Here is a 21,145-nt window from a genome sequence, read left to right on the forward strand (position 1 = left end):
GGGGGGCGCCGGAGCCGCCTTCCCGCCGGGATCGGGCCGCGCTCTTCCCGCCGCTCTGGATGCGGGAGGGAGGAGGCGCCGCTTCCATCCCTGCTGGGGCCTTGGGATGCTCCCTGGGGAATATCCGCCACTTTCTCCACCATTCCCACCCTTGGGATGTGCCGCTGCGATCCCTGCTCCGAATATTCCTTAAACGGTACCAAATCCACCCCATGGAGAAGGATCCGGTGTCCCGGCTCTGCTTCCCTCTCCGGGGACACGATCCCGCGCTCCAGCTTGGAGCATCTGCTCTGGAGCTCCCTCCTTCCCCATTCCTGGGGAAAAGGCAGCGGGAAAAGGTTCCCCATCCCGATCCCATTGGGTGCTCCACCACCGGAGCCGACAGAAACACCAGGAAGCGCCGTCACCTTCCACCAGGAGAGTTTTTCCCTTTATTTTTTTTTCCTTTTTAGTTTATTAATAGGATACAGACCGGAGGCACTTACACGTTGGCAAAACCGAGGGAAGGGGCTGGGGCTGCTCTTAGTTCATCCACGGGACACGGAGGCGGCGGGAGAGGCCGTCCCCTTCCCAGCGGATCCGTCCGTCCGGATGGGGAATCTCCCTCCATCCCGGAGCGGATCCCTATGGAAAAGCCTCCGGGAAAGGGAGCAGAGTTAAGGCAGGCCGGTCCGCAGCCCCCTCCCCGGCCCGGGGCTGCGGTCGATGTTCTTCGAAACCTACTTTTATTTTTATCTTTTTTTTTGTCTTTTTTTTTTTTGCTTTTCTCCTTTTTTCTATACAATTATCACAAGTCTTTAAAAATATTTACAGCGTCTGCTGCCCGCGGGAGCCGGGAGGCTCCGCCGGGAAGGCCGGGCCGGCACCGGGATACCTGAGGTGGGCGCGGGGCAGGGAGGCTCCGGCGCGCCGCGGATTAGAGGGATTAGCGGATCGCGAGCTGCGTTCCCCTCCTTTTCCGGGGATAAATCTGTGGGTTTTTTTGTTTTTTTTTCCCCTCAAAGCTATAAAAAGTGAAAGATTATGGTCAGATTAGCATCGATTGGGGGAGAGGGGGCGGAAACCAAAAATCACTATTTTTATATAGAATATATTAATACAAAAATTCTGGGGAGGAGGAAGAGGAAGGAAGGGGGCTCTGAGGCTGCTCCTTGCGGGATGGGGACAAGGGGGGGACAAAGTGCAATGTTCAACCCCCCCTCCCCAAACAAATCCATGATCCTGCAGGGTCCATCCGGCGCCGGCGGCTCCTTGGGAAAGGGGAGCGGAGAGGCGGCGGATCCCGCCCTCCTTCCCCGCCATCCCGAGCGGCACCGGGATTAATCCAGCAGGGAGGGCTCGGCCGGGCGGATGATCGTGGGTCGGGTCGGTGCCGCGGGGGGTCTCCGGCTGCGGAGAGAAGGGAGCGTGAGCGGGAACGGACGGACGGTCCCTCCCGGAGCCGGGATGGTGCCGCCCCACCGAGTCCCGCTGTTCCGCTCCCGAAAACGGGAGCGAATCCCATGGGATCCCCAGCGGCGCTCCCAAGCTCTGGAATGCCAGAACCTTCCAAGCAGCTCCAGCAAGGACTAATGTGTCCATAGGGGAGTCAGGGCCGGAGATCTCCAGCAGGGTGGGAAGAGGGAGCTGCTCTGGAAAGCCAGAGGGATCCGGCTGCAGCAGGAGCCATCCCAGAGGGTGCTGCAACGCGGCCGTTATCCCGGGACACCCGGGGCTTCCCGGGAAGCTCCCGCGCCGCGTCTCTCACCTGGGCACGCCGGGCGGAATTCCGGGCGGGATGCGCGCCGGGCGCGTGGGGATCTGCGGGGGGGGCGGCGAAGGGGTCGCTGGCGAAGCCGCTCTGCGGGGCCGGGCGCAGCGGGACCGGGGGGGCGGCGAAGGACGGGCCCCCCGCGGGCACCGGGATGAGGGGGGGTCCCGGCGTGGGGCCCCGCACGGCCGGAGGCCGCCCCGGAGGCCCTGCGGCCGCCACGGGTCTGCGCTGCGGAGGGGGGCTGCGGAGAGCACAGAATGAGGCCGGAGAGCACGGAATGAGGCCGGAGCGCGGCCGGAGCCGGAGCGCGGAGCCGGCCAGGCCCTCGGAGCGGAGCTGCTCCATGGGGAAGGATCCGAGCCCGCCCGTCCCCTCGGAGCGGAGCTGCTCCATGGGGAAGGATCCGAGCCCGCCCGGCCCCTCGGAGCGGAGCTGCTCCGTGGGGAAGGATCCGAGCCCGCCCGGCCCCTCGGAGCGGAGCTGCTCCATAGGGAAGGATCCGAGCCCGCCCGGCCCCTCGGAGCGGAGCTGCTCCATGGGGAAGGATCCGAGCCCGCCCGGCCCCTCGGAGCTGCTCCATAGAGAGGGAAGGATCCAAGCCTGTCCGGCCCCTCAGAGCGGAGCTGCTCCGTGTGGAACGGTGGCTCCACTCCCATCCATCCCCTCGGAGCAGAGCCGCTCCAATCCATCCCCTCAGAGCAGAACCGCTCCACGCGGAACGGCTCCAATCCCTCCCTTCCGTGCGGAACGCCAGCTCCGCTCCCGGCCACGCTCCGTGCGGAACGGCGGCTCCGCTCCGATCCATCCCCTGGAGCAGAACCGCTCCGATCCCTCCCCTTGGAGCAGAACCGCTCTGATCCCTCCCCTCGGAGCAGAACCGCTCCATGCAGAACGGCTCCAATCCCTCCCTTCCAGGTGGAACGCCGGCTCCGCTCCCGGCTGCGCTCCCGCCCGCGCTCCGTGCGGAACGCCGGCCGCGCTCCCGCCGCTCCGTACCTGTGCGCGCCGCTGGGCTGCAGCCACGTGTCGTCCACGGGCGGCGGCACCGGCGTGGACACGGTGCTGGTGCTGATGTCCCCGATGATGAGCAGGGCCTCCTTGAGCGCGTGGTACATGCGGAGCAGCTCGTCCCGCCGCTGCGCCTGCTCCGCCGACTCCTCCATGAGGCTGCCCTGGTCTCCCGACGAGTACAGGTAGGCCAGGAGCTCCGAGTGGATGAAATCCTTGGTCTGCGGGAAGCGGCGCCGGGAAGAGCTCGGCGTGCGGAACGCGACGGGGCCGGAGGGCTCCGATGCATCCCCTTGGATCGGAGCCGCTCCGCGTGGAACAGCGGCTCCGCGCCAATGCCTCCCCTCGCTCCGTGCGGAACGGCTCCAATCCCTCCTCTCCGCGTCCTCGATCCCGGCGTCTATCCCGGCTCCGGGCAGAACGGCTGCTCCGCTCCATCCCTCTCCTCGGAGCGGAACCGCTCCACGCGGAACGGCTCCAATCCCTCCCCTCCGCGTCCTCGATCCCGGCGTCTATCCCGGCTCCGGGCAGAACGGCTGCTCCGCTCCATCCCTGTCCTCGGAGCGGAACCGCTCCACACGGAACGGCTCCAATCCCTCCCCTCCGCATCCTCGATCCCGGCGTCTATCCCGGCTCCGTGCGGAACGGCTGTTCCGCTCCATCCCTGTCCTCGGAGCGGAACCGCTCCACACGGAACGGCTCCAATCCCTCCCCTCCGCATCCTCGATCCCAGCGTCTATCCCGGCTCCGGGCAGAACGGCTGCTCCGCTCCATCCCTCTCCTCGGAGCAGAACCGCTCCACACAGAACGGCTCCAATCCCTCCCCTTGCTCCATGCGGAACGGCTGCTCCGCTCCATCGCTCTCCTCGGAGCGGAACCGCTCCACGCGGAACGGCTCCAATCCCTCCCCTCCGCGTCCTCGATCCCGGCGTCTATCCCGGCTCCGGGCAGAACGGCTGCTCCGCTCCATCCCTGTTCAGAGCGGAACCGCTCCACACGGAACGGCTCCAATCCCTCCCCTCCGCGTCCTCAATCCTGGCGTCTATCCCGGATCCATGCGGAACGGCTGCTCCGCTCCATCCCTCTCCTCGGAGCAGAACCGCTCCACGCGGAACGGCTCCAATCCCTCCCCTCCGCGTCCTCGATCCCAGCGTCTATCCCGGCTCCATGCGGAATGGCTGCTCCGCTCCATCCCTCTTCTTGGAGCGGAACCGCTCCACACGGAACGGCTCCAATCCCTCCCCTCCGCGTCCTCAATCCCGGCGTCTATCCCGGATCCATGCGGAACGGCTGCTCCGCTCCATCCCTCCTCTCGGAGCAGAACCGCTCCACACGGAGCGGCTCCAATCCCTCCCCTCCGCGTCCTCGATCCCGGCGTCCATCCCGGCTCCGGGCGGGATGCGGGACTCACGTTGTTGATCATGAGGTGCATTATGGTCTTTGGCATGAGGTCCCGGATGGACTTGTTGATGATGCCCACGTAGGAGTCGACGAGGTTCCGGATCGTCTCCACCTGCCGCTCCAGCTGCGGGTCCATGGAAAAGGTGTTTTCCTGGACGCCGTCCTCGTTTTCCGTCTGCACAGGGAGAGCAGGGCACAGGTTAGCGGGATTCCCGCCGGGATGGCCCGCTCCGAGTCGGATCGCGCCAGGCCACGGCGTAAAAGCTAAAGGTTCTAAAGAGAGACTGAATTCCCTCAGGTTCTGCAGTATCCGAGTGTTTTCCAGGAATCCCGATCTAGACTTGGACATGGAGAAGCCAACGCACGGCCCCAGGGATTCCCAGAATTTACTGCAACCCCCGGGACCGAAAACATGGAGAATTTGGGATGAGAGCTCAGGGTTTCTAAGGCCAGTGGCTTCTCCGGCCGGGATGCGGAGAAGGTCCCGGCTCGTGTCTGGCTCCCGGGGGAGACGTTTACCTGGTCTTTCTCCGGATAAACTCCTGCTCGGAGGAATGAGGCTTTCCAGCTGTCCACGTCTTCCTGGGAGTCGCAGGCCAGCTCGATCTGACGGAGATCCTTGTACACATTCCTGGGAGAGGAGGGACGGGGATAAAGATGGAGCAGGAAGGGGGAGGCCGGAGGCTCCAGCGGCCACTCCGGAGGGGCTCCGGGCCGGAGCGTGAGCCGGAGGAAGCCCCAAATCCTGCAGAATGGGGGTGAAAACTGGGAGCCGCCGCTCCCTCCGGGGAGATCCTCATCCATGGGATCGCGCAGCCGGATACGTGGCCGGAGCCTGGATCGGCACCGAGGCCAGGACAACACTGCGCACTCCGGAGCATGTCCCGGTCCAGCCCGGAGCGTATCCCGGTCCAGCCGGAGCGTATCCCGGTCCAGCCCGGAGCGTATCCCAGTCCAGCCCGGAGCGTATCCCAGAGTGTTCTGGGCCCTACCAGGGATTTTGGGAGCTACCCGGCTCGGATCCCGGCCTCTCACCGTTGCTCCGTGTTGAAGATGGCGAAGACGTGCTTATTGGACATGAATCCCTTCTCCACATCCCGGATTTTCAAATTATCCAGCGGCAACATGTATTTCTTCTCCTTCTCCTGGAAACAGAGGGCACGGAGGGAAACCAGGGTGAGCGCCAGCCAGTTTCTCCCAGGGAAAAAAAAAAAAGCAGGAATCGGGCAGGGCCGGGGCCGGCAGCGGGGGCCGCTTCCCTCCTTCCCACATCTGGAAGCGTTTACGGCTCCGCTTTGTCCGCGCGCTCCCAAAAAGTGACGTGGGGCCGCCCCCGCCCCCCACACTCCTCCTCACCATTTCCTGAAAATCCCACAGGCTCCTTTTTTCCCTTTTTTTTTTCTTTCCCTCCCCTTTCCAGCCCGGCCGCGGGTGCCACGTCAGAAGGGACAAAGCGGTTTTCCTCGCGCCCGGCGGCTCCGCTCCCGCTGGAAAATCCCGGGAGGCGGCGACTCCGGCACCGGCGGGATGAGATTCCGGCCCGGGCTTCCCAGTGTTCAGACTACCTGTTCAGGAGCCTGCCACGTTGTACAGTAGTCTGCACATTGGTTATCCCGCTCCGGCAAAGCGGCAATTCCCCCCCCGGCAGCCTCAGGTAAGGGGGAATCCCGGGAATATCGCCTTGCTCTGCTCGGCATCGCCCGTTATTCCCAGGGTGGGGGGAAAAGCGGGATTGCTGTCCCCAAAGCGGCCGGGAAGCGGCCGGGAATGTGGCTACCCACACGGAGCCCCGTTCGGCACCGGCTGCTTCTCCTTATTCTGAATCCCAGAGGCCCCCAGGCAGGAAAAGGGGCCGCGGTGGCTCCCTTGATCCCCACGGAGCTTCCCTCTGGAGCAGGCATGGAATTGGATTTGCACCGGGAAAAAACGGGAAAAAAGATTCCAAGGCGGCGCGGCCAAGACGCCGGCTCCGGGTCCTGCGCTTCCCAGAGCCTTTTCCCAATGGCCGCATCCTGCAGCGGCTCCGGGAGAAGCCGGAGCTGAAGAGCCCTTGGGGCTGGGATAACAGGAGGACTCCGGAGGGGTGGCAGATCTCGCCTTAATCCTTCACCCCAAATTCCCAATAATCCTCCCCAAAAGAGGCAGGAGGGGGTGGGGGTCCTGCTGAGACCACCCAGGCAGCCGGATCCCGTTGTCCCTGCCGGAATCTCCCGCTTTATCTGTGTTTATGCAATCCCAGTAAATTGTGTAAACACAGATAAAGATGCTCCGGGAGAGCATCCGGAGCCAGGGAATTCGCTGGCGGGGCCGGAGCTCGGGCTCCTCCGGGACACGCGGATGCTCCGGTCCCGGGACAATTTGGGGGTTTATCCCCCTCAATTTAGTTTGAAAAAATATCATTTTTTTTTCACTCCAAGCCTGGGAGTTAGGAAAAATGCTCCTTTTTCCCCGGAGTATCCAAGGATTTTTCCACACCTACCTCCTCATCCTTGTACCAGGAAAGGGACTCTGCCGTGAGCACGAACCAGTATTCCTTGGATCCGCCCTTCATGATGCTGATGTTGTTGATGGTGAGCCAGCCCCTGCGGATCACCTGGAGGGACAGGAGCCGGGAAGGGGACGCGGAAGGACCGGGATTACGGGCGGCTCCGGGGGCGCTCCCGCAAAGCGAACGCCCTCGGATGCGGGAAGCTCTTCCCTGCTGCTTCCAAGCCACGGACCGCGGGCAAGGCCGGAAAGGACCCGGGAAAGCCATTCCCATAGGAAACCCCCCGTGCTCCCGGCGGGATGTGGCCCTGGGCACCCAGCTTTTCCGCCACGGCTAGTGCAGATCCCATCCTGGGAGCGACCCGGATGCTCCGGCGGCTCCGAGCATCCCGCGCCGCAAAGCCCGGGAGCGGGAGGAACGCGGTGCTTCCCAGCGCCGGGTGTTAGTGCCGCCGCTCCGGTTAGTTGTGAGCGCCCGGTGAATTCCAAGCGGGAAGCGCGGGGGAAGCGCCAACCCTCGCGGCCAGGAGCCGGATGCCGGACGCTTCCCGGCTCCGTCGCGGCTTGTCCGGAGCCGCCTCCGAGTCCCGCGCGGGGAAGGAGCCCCCGCGATTCCCAGCTCGGATGAGGCTCCCGGAGAAGCCGCGAGCAAATCCCGGCCGCTCGGAGCGCAGCAGCTAGTGCTAAGGCTCAGACCCCTGCGGCTTTCCCGGCGAGGGGGAGGAAGGAGCCCTGGGATTGGGCAGCCAATCTATAAAATCATCATTTTCCTCATAATAAAAATATTAATTTAAAGCTCTCGCCTCCTGCTTTGCGCTCTCTGGGTTGTAGCACAGAGGGAATTGCGGAATTCAAGAAGGAAAAGCCAGGATTTGATTTCTTTAGCTGAAGGGCAATGGAGGGAAAGGGAACCCTCCGGAGCCGGAGATATCCCGGGTGATCCAGAGCGCTCCGAGGCGCCTCCGGCTTCGCCCCGGCTCCCAATGGGAAGCGGCTCCCTAATTGCCAGGTCTCCTGCGCTGTCCCCTCGCCTGGACAACCGCGTCCCCCCGGGCAGCGATGGAAGAGCAGCCGTGCGCGGAGCTCCCGGGAACGCCTGGATGGCGCCAAAGGAGGATGGAAGTGGCTGAGCGCTTGGAAGAGCCGGGATTTGGGAATGGGAGCCCCAAGAGCCGGAGTGGAAGGGAGCGGAGGAAATTCCCTGGGAAGAGCGCGGCAGGCGCCGCAACCCTCTCGCTCCTCTGGATTTGTAAAAATCCAGTCGTTTCAACCCCGTTTTTGGGAGCGGGAAGCGAATTGCAGTCGAGGGAGATCCCGGGGAAATCCGGCTCCCATCCACCACCTTCCAGCTGCTTCATCCACCCTCTCACCGGAGCCCAATTATCATCCTGGAAGCGGGATCCTCGCTTCCGTCCCGGGATCCGAGTGCAGGCGATCCCTGGGAACCCGGAGACCGCTTCCCTATCAGACACTTCCATCTCCTTGGGCTACAGGTGCCAACTCTGGAACGGTGGGATCGGGGCCCTTCCACCCACCCCAGAGCGCGTGGCCGAAGAGGGAAAGTTTTCCCGTCCGGAGGAAACGCCGCCGGAGCGCTCCGGTGCGGGATGCGCGCGGAGCCGCCCGGCACGGCCGCTTCCATCGCTGCCCGGTGGCTCCCGGCTCTATCGCGCTCTGTGGGTACTTACCAGGATCTCACCCTTTAGGTGCGCAAAATTAACGGGGGGAAAGGAGGAAAAAGCAGGACAAGGAGACAGGAGAGGGACAAAAAACGAGGGGATGGACGGGAGGAGAGCGGGAAGCACAAAAAACGGTGGGAGGAAAGGAAAAAAAAAGCAGAAAACAGCAAAAGAAAAAGTTACATGCTATTAATTCAAATTTTCCAGTGTTAATATTTCATTATAATCTTTCCAAGCACGAGGCGGGATATCCCGCTAGGACTAACACCATGCGAGGGGGCGCTTCCGATCGCGCTCCGATTGCCCGGAGAGCGATTCCCTCTCGGAGCGGGAAGGGACGGAGCGGAGGCCAACGCGGCTCCCTCGGCTCCCGCTGCCCCTTCCCTGGAAAGCTTCGGTTATTGCGGACCGGGAGCACGGAATTCCGCTGGCTCCTGCCCGGATGCGCCGCTTCCTAGGCATGTCCCAATCCCACCGTTTTTAGACGGAGCAAAACGCTCCCAATGGCACGAGTCGGAGCTCGGCGTTCCCTGCCCCGGCAAATCCTGCTTTGTCTCGGGGAGGGCGTTTGCGCATCCGGCTTTCCGCTCGGAAGCGCGCTCGGAGCGGGAAGCGGGGGCCCTACCTGGTTGGGGATGGCTCTTTTCTTGTTGGTCTGCGTGTTCCGCTGCTGGGCGCTGCAACGAGAGCGGAGCGCGCGGATTGAGCGGGCGGCAGCGCGCCGGGACCGCCGCGCGCCCCCCGCATCCCAACGGATCCGCGGGAAGCGCCCCCGGATCCGCGGGAAGCGCCCCCGGATCCACTGCTCCTCGCACGGCCGCGTGAGTTGAGGCTCCAAGGCCCCAATGTGGGAATTTTTCCCCCCCGCCGGATACCTCCATGCTCTTCCTTACAGCCCTTATCTCCGGGCACGCGGGCGCTTCCCGAGATTCCGAATCCCAGCTGGAAAACCCAAGCAGCTCAGCAGCGTGTGCCCGCTCGGAAGAGCGACGCGTGCACCCAGCCCGGCCACCAGCGCGGAGCAGCCCCAAGGCTCCGGGAAAGCTCCTGGTCCCCCCGGCATGGAGAAGAGCCGACCGGCATTCCCAGGGAGAAGCTACCTGTCTCTCCTGAGCAAGCCAAGGGGCGAGGTGCGGGACGCGACCGTTAGGCGGCAGCAGGAAGAAAATCCGGGAAAAGAGTTAGGGATCTGCCGGGACGCCCCGGGGACAAGCAGGCGACGAGGCGAATTGGGATATTTTCCACAAATTGGGATATTTTCCACCCAGGGCCGCAGCCGATGTCCCTGCGAGCCCGGGATGTCCCTGCGCTGCCACCGGAGCAGGCGGCTCTTTATCCGCCTTGTCCCTAACGCAACCCGGATGAAGAGCAGGAGATCCCGGCGTTCCCAGCAGCTCCTGCCCCTATCCTGGGAGGCGGGAGGCTCCGGCGCCGCTTTGGGAAGCTCGGGAAGCGCTCGGGAAGCGCCGGGCCCTCGGTACGTACAGTTTCGGCAGGTACCCACCCTGTCGTCAAGTGCTGCTCAGTGTAACAGCTGGGGAGTGGGAAGAGTTTCGGAGGAGTCCGGAGGAAAGAGGGAAGAGACGGTTCAAAGGAAAAACAGGAGAGATTAGGAGGAGAGGAAGGAACTGCGGATGAACGTGAAACGCAGAGAGAAACCAAAAATGACAAGAAAAGAAAGAAAAAAAGAAAAGAAAAAGAGGGGAGGAAAAGAAAACAGAGGAATAAGTGAATTTACGGAGGAATAAGTGAATTTACGGAGGAAGAAGAAGTGAATTTGAAGAGAAGGAAGCGGTTGTGGCTTGGGCCTGGTGGCAAGCGAAGCGGCGGGGCCTCCTCATCGCATAGGTGACCCCAAAAGTGTCACTTAACGTCCCCCACGTGTCCCCTGCAAACCGGGGACGGGCCCAGGGGCTTCGTTTACGAAAGAAACGGCCCCAAAAAAAGCGGCCAGCGACCTACTTGGCGAATCCGATGAAGTCCTCGTGGTTGGTGTTGATGTAGGAGAGCTCGATGTCGATGAGCAGCAGGATCTGGGAAGAGACCGGAGCGTCGGGAAGCGCCAGCCGCGAGAGGGAGCTCCGGGATCGCGAGCCGGCGGAGCGAAGGGAGGAGGAGGATGGGTTGGGATGAAGGGGCTCACCTGGTCCTTGGTCTTGCCCTCCCGCTCGCGGATGTGAGTGGTCACGATCCTCTCCGTCTCCTCCCGTAACCTGGGGTAGGAACCGAGCTGAAAAGAGAGGGAAAAGGCCGGGGAAAACGGCTGCTGATGGGAACGCGGGGACCGCGGGACGCAGCGCGAGCAGCCCCGGAGCCCATTCCCAACGGGAACGGGAGCGCGCGTCCCGTCGGAGCCACCTCCTCCTCCCGCCAAGCAGAGCCAGGATTTTCCGGAGCGGAGAGCCAGGATTTTCCGGAGCGAGGCGAAGGAGGGGGATTCTCAGCACAGCAAACACCTGGGCAATATATCCCGGCAGGATCCGTGCCGCGGAGCCGGATTAACGCCGGCGCTCTTCCCACCGGCGCTCCCAGGGCTCTGGGAAGAGCCCCGTCCTGCGCCCCGCGGAGAAAGGGGGGAAAAGCGCCGGAAAAAGGGAGAGAAGAGCGTGAGATTTTCCCCGGAAAATTCCAAGTTAAGGTTAGCCACATGCATGGGAAAGAGCTACAGCGCCCGCCTGGGAAATTCCTTCGGCCCCTTGGCGGGCCCTTCGGATCCCCTTTGCTGCCCTGACATCTTGGATCGGAATTCCGGCTGCGCGCCGTGCCGGGATGGATTTGCAGTGGTGGCAGTGCCTAGGATGCCCCTTTGCCTCCGAGGTTTCCCTGGAAGCCCCCACGGCGCTCGTGAGCTCGGATCATTGAGATCCGGCACTGGCCAAGTGGGAATTCCCAAGTCCCTTTGGGATAAAGGGCCTCCTTCCAGCTCTTGGAGCCACACGGAAGGGTAAAACTTCCCGCTCTGCTCCGAACAACACATGTTATCCCAAAACGTCATCCCTATGGAGCAGAAACTGGAGCTTCGGCCTCCGCTCCATAGGATGGAGCCTCTCCTCATCCTCACCCTCTGGCCGAGTGGGAATTCCGCTTTTTCCAAGGGGGATTCCTGGGGACCGAAGGAATTTCGGCAGCAGGCAGTGGCTACACCACATTACAGAGCGCACAGGAAATTCCATGGAGCACCGGGAGCCCCGCCGGAGCCGGGCGTTTAAACCGCTCCGCATCCCGCTCTGGACAGCCGGCTCCTCGGCTGCGCTCCGGATCTTGCCCGTTTTGGAGCAAAAGCAGCGCGAGGAGGAAGCGGGAGCTCTTCATCCCGGCCTCTTTCCGGCTTGGACGCGGGAGCAAAGGGAGCTGCTTTGCATGGAGCCGCGCTCGTTATCCCGGGCTTGTTAATTGCGGATGCGGAGCTAGAGGTTTGGTTGCAACGGAGGCTCCCGGAGCCTCCGATTCCCACTGGCTCCCAGAGTGGTTTAAACCGCGGCCGGAGAAGCAGCCGCGTGCGGAAAGAGGAGCCGGGCCTGCCTGGCTCCGGCCATGCCGGCATTCCCGAGGCTCCCGGGATGCACAACGCCCCTCCGAGCACTTCCCAAAAACCGGAGCTGGGAGCGCCGCTCCCGAATCCACGAGGCCTCGGAGGGCCCGGCAACACGGAGCGCTCCACAGGGCTCAGCTCCACGGCAGGAGAGGGTTAGAAAGCCCCAATTTGCTCCCAAATTTGTTTTTTTTTTTTTTTGTTTTTTCAGGAGGGGAAAGCTCCACGGCAGGAGGTCAGAAAGCCCCAATTTGCTCCCAAATTTGGTTTTTTTTTTGTGTTTTCAGGAGGGGAAAGCTCCACAGCAGGATAAGGTCAGAAAGCCCCAATTTGCTCCCAAATTTGGTGGGTTTTTTTGTGTTTTCAGGAGGAGAAAGTTCCACGGCAGGAGAAGGTCAGAAAGCCCCAATTTGCTCCCAAATTTGGTGGGTTTTTTTTGTGTTTTCGGGAGGAGAAAGCTCCATGGCAGAAGAAGATCAGAAAGCCCCAATTTGCTCCCAAATTTGGTGGGTTTTTTTGTGTTTTCAGGAGGGGAAAGCTCCACGGCAGGAGAAGGTCAGAAAGCCCCAATTTGCTCCCAAATTTGGCGTTTTTTTTGTGTTTTCAGGAGGGGAAAGCTCCACAGCAGGAGAAGGTCAGAAAGCCCCAATTTGCTCCCAAATTTGGTGGTTTTTTTTGTGTTTTCGGGAGAGGAAAGCTCCACGGCAGGAGAAGGTCAGAAAGCCCCAATTTGCTCCCAAATTTGGTGGGTTTTTTTGTGTTTTCGGGAGAGGAAAGCTCCATGGCAGGAGAAGGTCAGAAAGCCCCAATTTGCTCCCAAATTTGGCGTTTTTGTGTGTTTTCGGGAGGGGAAAGCCGGCAGGGCGGAGCGGCGCGGCGCTCCGGGGCCCGCGGAGCGGATCGATACCTTACTGGTACACTGCCTAACGGTATTGATTAGCTCCTGGATAACGAGGTCGACGCACTTGAGGCAGGGCTCCTTCAGCTTCACCACCTGCTTTTTCACAATGGCCTCGAACGCCAAGTCCGGGGTGAAGAGCCCCGTCCTGGAGGAATCCGCACGCGGGCCGGGATATAGCGGAGAGAAGGAAAAAAACAGGGATGAGCCGGAGAGGCCGCCGGGATCCCACCCTGGAGAGCGATTCCCTCCCTGGATGGGCGGTCGCGAGGTCCCCCGTGGCCCTTCCCGGATCCACGGGCAAATCCCAGCGCTCCGTCCGCCAAGAGGGGCGAGAGCCAGCGGGAGCGGACGGGAAGCGGCTTTTCCAGGGGTGTCTAGGGAGAAGGGATTCCCAGGAGCAGCTCCTTGGGGAGAGCATCCAGGTAAGGAAACAACGGATTTCCCTTTCCCATGGAGATATCCAGCGTGCCAAGGACTCGCACGGAATGCGATCCCTCCACCCCTGGAAAACATGGTCTCCACGGGACACGGTTCACCCCGGCTCGGCCGCACTATTCCGACGGGACACGCCGCCCGGATCCGGCTCTATCCGACGGGACACGCCGCCCGGATCCGGCTCTATCCTAAGGGCCGCTCCGACACTTGCCTCACCCCGTGGATGTTTTTAATGGCGTAGCTGATTTCCCTCCTCAAATCCTTCTCGTCGAACTCCATCTGCGGAGGGAGGAATCGCGGGGTCGGAACGCGCCGCGAGCGACCGCGGAGGCTCCCGCTGCGGCCTCCCGGATCCGGCTTTACCTTCACGAGCTCGAAGGGAAACCTCTCGTGGAAAATGCGGTTGATCCTGGCCCCGCCGGAGAGCTCCAGCGTGTCCACCTGGTCTCCGGAGCCCTCGATCCGCTTCTCGAAGTCCACGCCGAACTGCTGGACCATCCTGCGGAGAAGCAGCCGGATTAAAGAGCGGATTCCCTCCGCGGGAGTCGCTGGAGCAGAATTGGTGACAATAAAGGAGCCCTTCATAAAGATGGGGGTGACATTAACCCTCCTTTGCCACCGGAGGCCCCGGGATGGAGGACGGGAGAGACCTACTGTAACAAGGCTTTGGTTTTCCGCGTGGGATCGTCGGGACGGAAGTTCTTGTATTCCTCGACCTCCTTCTCCAGGGAGAGCAGCTGGCTCTGGAGTTTGCTGCGCAGCGAGGGCAGCGTCTCCCGAATGTGGTTGGTCAGTTGCTACGGAAAAAGCGGGAATGGGAGCGCGGCCGGAGCGCCCGGGGCAGCCGCTGCTTTCCGCGGGCGGCTTTTTGAGCGCCGGAAAAGCGGGAATTCGCCCCAAAGCTCCTGCTCTACCTGGTTGAGGACCTTCTGCAGGTACGGGGTGCCCATGCGGTCGGCCATGTGCCTGTAGGCCGGATGGGAGAGGAAGAACTTGCGCTCGGCCGCCAGCGCCGCCCGGATGTCCTTCTTCCCGTCGATGTCCTTCTGGCTCCGGTTGACGACGCCGATGTAGCCTGGAGGGGACACAGCGGCTCTGGGAAGGCCCTGCCGAGCGCCTCTTCCCGAAAAGAAGGGAATGTCTTCGGGAAGAGGGTCCCTGGAGATCCCGTTTGCGGATAAGGGATGGCATAGGAACCGCTCTCTGCTTCGGCGCGGGATATGGGATAATGCGAAGGCTCCGCCGCTCCGGTTACCTCTCCGCAAGGGAAGCAGCTTGTTCTCCAGCACATCCCGGGCGTCGGTGCCTTCATCCATGAGATCCAGCTTGGTGATCACTCCGATCGTCCGCAAGCCTGAGGCGGCCGCACAGGGAAGCAACAATCCGCTTTATTCCGCGGGACGCACCGGGAAGAGGCCCGCGGGTGTCAGCAGATCCGCAATTCCGGAACTCCGGAGCGGCTGACACCTCCTCAACCATTGGAGGAGCCCCAGCAACAGGAGGAGACCCCCAAAACGGTGCTGGTGGCTTCTGCTGCTCTCCTGCCACAGCGGCTAAGACTTTTGTGGCTCTTTAGGCCACCAATCCGCAAGCCACCGCGTCCCCACCGGGCAGGACGCGTCCTTACCTTGAGGATCGACTTCTTTTGCCATCTTGAGGGCGTCCGAGTTGGCCAGGTCCATGTTGGCCGGCGTCACGGCCAGGATCAGGCTGCTCTCCCTGCTGATGAACTGCAGGATCATCTCCTTGATCTGGTACTCGATGTCCTGCGGTTGGTCCCCGACGGGCACCTTGGTGATCCCCGGCAGGTCGATGAGCGTCAGGTTCAACACTGCAAAAGGGACAGGGCTTTGGAGCTCCAGCTCTTAGGAATTTTGCTCCGTGTATCCCCAGGATGGGGTTAACGGCCCCGTTTGCGGATCAGGGACAAACCCATGGAAAATCCACCTTTTCCCCCGTGCCAAGCTCATCCCGAGGGCCGCGGCTCGCTCACCGTGCGGCGAGTACACCCGGAGGTTGATGGGCACCGGGGAGATGCCCTTGTTGGTGCCGGTGACTCTGTCCGTCTCCGCCTCGATCTCCTGCCGCACCTCATCGAAATCCGTGAACTTCTTGGATTTGCAGTGCAAGAATTCGGCGTATTCTGCAAAAAAGAAGCCCCCGCGCGCGTGAAAACGGGAACGGGGAATCCGGCTCCTACCTCAAGCCCGGCCCAGGGAGACACGCGCCAGGATTTGCCCGTTTTATGCAATTCCCGCAGCGGAGCGGCCGTGTCTGCCGGCACCCGGGCTCGGGTGTCTTCTCGGCACCCGCCGATTCCTTTGGGATCTCTCCGATGCTCCCGCTGCCGAGGAAAGATCCGAGTCTTCCACTGCGGAGCGCCAGGAAGGCGGCAGGGCTCCGGCCAGCTCTCGGAGAGGGTGCTGGGAACGCGGGCCCTTGTCCTTGCATTATCCCCCTTGAGCGAGCTGGGGAAGGATCGCAATTCCCAATCCGGGCTCCGACCCGTTCCGGAGCCAAGGGAAAGGGTTTCGCTCCAAAGGAGGTCACAGATCCCAGGATTTGGCACCTCATCTTCCACCCTGCTGCCTGGAGGTGGCGGCGGCTCCGGCCCGGAGCACTGGATCTTCAGGTCCATGGATGGGAAACGAACCCAGTGGGAAGGACCACGGTGCCGTTAGGGAAGAAAATTCCATGGGAGATATTTCCAAAGGGGTCTCATGAGCCCCTAGTTCAAGAGAAGCTTTGCAAGGACTTGGAAAACTCCATGGAGCAGCGCGGGACATGCAGCATGGCCGGAGAGAGGCTCCCTGGCTTCGGGAACAGCTCCGAATCCCTTGGGAAGGGTTTTAAGGAATCTGCAGCCGCTGCCGGCCTCGGGGAGGAGACGTTCCGCACGGATGGCGCTTCCTGCTTTCTTCCTCCGGCACCACGGACGCGGGGTGGGACAAGGGGGAAAGCCAATGTCACCTTTCCGCTCCTGCCACTTCCAGGACCTCTTGACTCCCGATCTTTGTGCAGCAGCAATAAAAATTCCTTTAATAAATGCAAAAAAAGGGCGCAAAAAGCGAGCGGCTGCAGTTCCGGACAGCAGAGCAAGGATTTATCCAAGAAGGCACCTCTGAGCAAGAGGATAATCCCACGTATTCCCTACGGAGAAGGGCAATGGGAGCCCCCGGCCAGCGGCTTCCCGACGTTCCGCTTGGTGGGAAGGCGCCTTGTGGTTTATCCTCAGGAATTCCGGGCTTCTCAGCAGTGCTGAGGGGGATGAACAGGGCAAAGAGCGATTTGCCAGCAGCGGAATCGCAGCTTGGGAAGAGATTCCAGTGGATGGGAATGGAAGAGAGGCCCGAAACGCGCGGGGGCTCCGGCTCTTCCCCCGTCTGCGGCTTCGTGGGTGCCCCGTGTGCTGCAACGGGGCTAAAAAGGGGCTGATTTAAGGGATTTTTTTAAAAGTGCCAGGGTTTTTAACCAAAATATTGGCTCCATGACGGATCCGCAAGAGCCTCTGATGCCTGGGAGCATCCGCAGCGGGACTCGGAGCGGCTCCGGAGCGCTGGATCGTACCTGTCTTGGAGAAGATGAGCTGCAGGATGAGCGGCCGCCGCGTGACGATTCCCGAGCCCCGGGGGAGGAAATCCCTGCAAGGAATCGAGAGAAAACACGGGATCATTGGCGGGATTAAACACGCCGGGAAGCCCGCGCCGATACCGGAGCTGCCGGCCAACGCGCTGGGAAAACCGGATCCGCATCCGCCACCGGAGGGGAGGTGATTCCTCCCCGGATGCTACGGCACAGCGGGAATGCCGCTCTCCGGGATGGCAAGGAGCGGACAAGGTCCCTCCATCGGCATAGCCCCGGCTGCTCCTGTGGGATAAATCGGAGCACGGAGCTGTTATCCGGGCTCGCCGACGGCCCCGGCTCCGCTCGCTCCTCCGCTTTGTCCTTGAGCATCCGGAGGCCAGTAAACACCTTATCCGGAGCGGCCTTATCCAGAGCGGGGGAGGCCGGAGCCATGCACGGCGCTGGGAATGCCGGGAACGCCGCGGCTCCGGCTTCCTTGTGACGCAGCGAGGAGCGCGGCGGCCGCTCCTGCCCCTTTAAACAAACACGGGGAAAAAAAGTCCAGGATGCCGGAGGCTTTGCCGACATTCCGGGCGGGTGTCACCAAAACGGAGCCTCGGATGAGAGGAAACGGGGCTGCAAAGAGCAGGGATAACTCCCACCGCCGCCACGTTATTCCGGCGTGTCCGAGCATTCCCGAGAGCTTTTGGCTCCGCTTTTCCCACCCCGTTTCTCCTTGCAGGTGGATAACCCCCCTCTCCGCGGGGAGGAAGAGGAGCGGGACGTCACGGGAGCGATTTCCCAATCGACACAATAGGGATTGTCCCATCGGCGGGGCAGGAGTGACGCCAGCGACGAGGGGACACAAAGGGATATCGGGAATGTCAACAGTGCCGCGGGATCTGCCCCATCGATCCGGTTACTCACGGCTCCTCTATCCGTGTTTGCGCCCGGCGCCTGGAAACCCTCTCCTGTTTGCCAAGACGGAGCGAAAGGACGGACGGCCCTTCCCGGGAAGGAACAGTCAGCGCTTCCCGGGATCTCCGCTATTCCCAACATGGGCGGTGCGCACGGAGCCTCCTCCGTGCCCGCTGCGGGCGCCGGGATTTCGGGCTGGCACATGGAAAAGACATCCCCAGGGATACGGCAGCGGGAGCTCTCCCGGAAGCGCTCTCCGTTTTCCCTATTTCCTCGTTTCTTGCTGCATTTCCAAGCAGCTGCTAACGCAGCAACGCCCAGCAATTAAATCCCAGGGCCATTCCGGCTGTAAAACCCTTCGGATGCGGAGTCAAGGCTGCGGTTTGCAGGGCAGATCCCGGCTCCGAGTGTGGCCCGTTCCCTCGGGAGAAGCCGGGAAGCGTTTGCCACAAGCGGCCGAACGGGACAGGAACAGGTCGCGCTTGTCGCTATCCCGGGATTTTTCCCTCGGAAAGGCTCGGCCGTCGCAGATCCGGACCCCGCGCGGAGCCGCATTCCCGACACCGGCCGCATTCCCGACATCCCTCGCGGCTCCCGGCGCGTTCGGCCGCGTTTCTCCCGCATCCGGAGGCTCCGCAGGCCCCGATCCGGCCGCGCTTCATAATGCGCCATTGAGGCCGGTGCCGCTCCAGGGACAGCGGCCACAAAGGCTCCGTTGTCATCCCGCCGGAGAGACGGATCCCGGAGCGTCGAGCGCGTTTGCGCCGGCACAAGGACGGGACCCGCTTGGAGCACGTTTCCATGTCACTTCCATGCAGGTTTTAGGTTCCCTTTGAGGCTTTCCTCCATTAAAAAAGAGAGGAACGAGTCACTCTGGAGCACGTGGAATCCAACACGCTTTCCCATTCCCATTCCCTTTCCGTTGTCGCGACCGTTGTGACGGGAGGACGCGTCTTCCAGGCTCTCCATAGGCAGGTTTTCCCCTTTCCATCGCGTTTTGTACAACAAATAATAAAAATACAACAATAAACACACATACTAGCTCCACACACCATCCGGAGCCGCAATCGGCTTCTTCTCCGGACACCGTCGCGGCCGAACGCGGCTCTTTTCCCAGCGGGAAGGGCACGTCGGCCTCTACGGGGGAATTCGGACACAAACGGATATTGGTGCCTAAAAGCAGCCGTATCGAGCGGCCGCCCGGGCCCTGCGCGCCGAGATAAGCGCTCGGCCCTGCCCTCCACGGGCTCCGTTTCGGAGCGATTAATCCCTCGCGGCGCCGAATCCCGGCTCTAATCCGGATCCGTCGTTATTTCGCCCCCAAGGCTTCTGTTGTGCCCACAGGAATCAATGGGAAAAGCGAGACGCTAACGCGGATTTTATCGGCGCAAAGGCGGAATCTGCCACGCACGGTCACAAACACAAGCCTCACCGCAGAGATAGTGCAAAACATGGGAGAAAAACCCAAAATATACGCAAAAAAATCCCGTTTATGGAAAAAAACACTCGGCTCAAGCATCTGGGAGAGCCTTCCCGCACATATTCCGCTGGGAGCGGCCGTCGGAGCGCAGTTAAACCCTCATTAAATCCTCCTGATGACTTAGACGCCCCGGAAGAGGGATGTTTTAATTACCAGGCTGGTTTTCCAGCAGCTCCGTAATTAGAGGCTGCCAAGGTGAGGGGTGAAAACTCAACCGTTCCCACCTCTCTGCAAAGACACCCGGGAAAACGCCCGGGATGAGCCTATCCCGGCGGATTCGGACCCGCGCTGCTCCGGCCGGCGCCTCCGCTCCTTCCCGCATGGAAAGGGCCTCCTCGAGGGCTGTGAATCCACGTTACGGATCAGAACCCTGTGAGCGCGGGGGAAAAGGCAGACGGCGTCAGGCGACGCCGGGCAGGCGCCGGATCCGGAGCTTCCTGCTAGGAAAATGGTTAAACGAGGTGGAATTTGACCTGGGAAGAGCCCCACGGTGGAGAAACCTCAGGCAGCGCTTCCAAGAGGTCCCATAGGCGACTGCAAGGCCAAAAAGACTGGGAAAGACGGGTCGGTGCCAGGGAAGCTCCCGTTATTCCCAATGGGAGAGAGGCTGCTCCGTGTGTGCTCCCGACGGGCGTCGGGATGAGGCGACGCGGCCGGAAAGCCGCTATTGTCACTGCGGCGGCTCCGGATGAGGCCGGAGCGCAGCAGGGAAGCGGAAGGGGGTCATCCCCGGTGCGCGGCGCATCCGCCCGGGATCATCCGAGCGGGATCCCGGCTCGGGAGAGCCCCAAGCGCCGCCGGCGCCACAGGGCAGCGGCGGGAACGGAAACCGGGCGCTAACCCGGGGAGCCGCTACGCTATTCACGGAGCCGCCCTACGCCAGCGCCGCGGGCGCCGCGCGCGGCTCGGGCTTCCGCCTGCGCTGTTGGCGTAAGGGCTCCCCCGGGCGGCGCCTTACGCAGAGTGCGCAACGCGGGCAGCGCCGGCCGGACGCAGTTTGCGTAGCGACTGCCCCTTCCGCAAGCGCTATTCACGAAGCGCGTTTACGCCACCGGCGGGCGCGCGGCCCGGCTCGCAGCGCGGCGGCTACGCAGTTGGCGCAGGGCGGCAGCGGGGCGGCTTGCGCCGCTGGCGCACGGCGCGGCCGCCCCTCCCCGGCGCGTCGCGGCGGGACTCACCGGCCCACGAAGTTCTCGAGCACGGAGCTCTTGCCCGCGCTCTGCCCGCCCACCACGGCGATCTGCGGCAGGTCGAGGTGGCAGCTCTGCCCGATGGAGCTGAACGCGTCCTGCAGCTTGTTGACGAGCGGGATGAGCTCCTCCATGCCGCGGTTCCCCATGGCGGCGGGGGCAGCGAGGGCCGCTCGCGGCGGCGGCGCCTCCTCACACGGTCCCCGGCGGCGGCGGCCAAACTTCCCCTCCGCGTCTCCTCATCCGGCACTGGCGACACCCCCCGCGGCGCCGCTCCGCCGCGCCCGCCCCGCGGCCCCCGGCGCGCGGCGCCATTGGTTGCCTTCCCTGTCAGTCAGGGCGAGCGGGAGAGCGGAGTGGCTTAACCCGCTGTCACTCAAAGTGGAGGGCGGGACTGCGTCGCCACGCCCATCCCCTCCCGCCTCATTGGCCGCGCTATGCGTCGCTCCGTCCCGCCAGCCAATGGGAAGGGCTGAGGGCCTGTCAGCGGCGGGCCCCGGCCCCAGGGCACCGCTCCCGCCACCCTATTGGCCAAGAGAAGTGCCAATCCGGCCCGCCAGCCAATCGCTTCGCGAAGAGAACGGGACTTCTCATTCCCACCTTTCCTCAGGCCTCGCCCTCCTCCTTTGTCATTGGCCAGCCCTTTTGCCAGTCTGCGGGACCGGCCAATCCGCATTGAAGGTGGGCGGGCGCCCAAGGGCAAAACCCGCTTCTGATTCGCCACCGCGCCGTCAATCACGAACCCTCCCACCCCCTTGCGGCTGCCAATGACGCTGGGAGATCCCCTACCGTACATC

At 62.6% G+C, this 21,145-nt stretch overlaps 1 protein-coding gene across 1 annotated transcript; it reads right to left on the reverse strand.

The window, feature by feature from the left end:
- Positions 1-1,306: 1,306 nt before the first annotated feature.
- DNM2 (dynamin 2) lies at positions 1,307-20,616 on the reverse strand. The gene is given in 23 exon segments (XM_088538981.1): positions 1,307-1,389; positions 1,748-1,809; positions 1,811-1,994; positions 2,750-2,982; positions 4,173-4,337; positions 4,682-4,793; positions 5,198-5,307; positions 6,642-6,755; positions 8,338-8,349; positions 8,954-9,005; positions 9,833-9,862; positions 10,291-10,361; positions 10,472-10,558; positions 12,768-12,906; positions 13,408-13,475; positions 13,560-13,695; positions 13,851-13,993; positions 14,111-14,271; positions 14,452-14,550; positions 14,824-15,027; positions 15,190-15,339; positions 16,764-16,837; positions 20,337-20,616. Coding segments are annotated over 23 exon segments (2,637 nt in total). The 5' UTR covers positions 20,498-20,616; the 3' UTR covers positions 1,307-1,319.
- Positions 20,617-21,145: the final 529 nt, after the last annotated feature.

The sequence above is a fragment of the Tinamus guttatus genome, unplaced genomic scaffold (assembly GCF_059628265.1).
Source record: "Tinamus guttatus ecotype Peru unplaced genomic scaffold, ASM5962826v1 Tinamus_guttatus_pri_ptg001307l, whole genome shotgun sequence".
NCBI lineage: Eukaryota > Metazoa > Chordata > Aves > Tinamiformes > Tinamidae > Tinamus > Tinamus guttatus.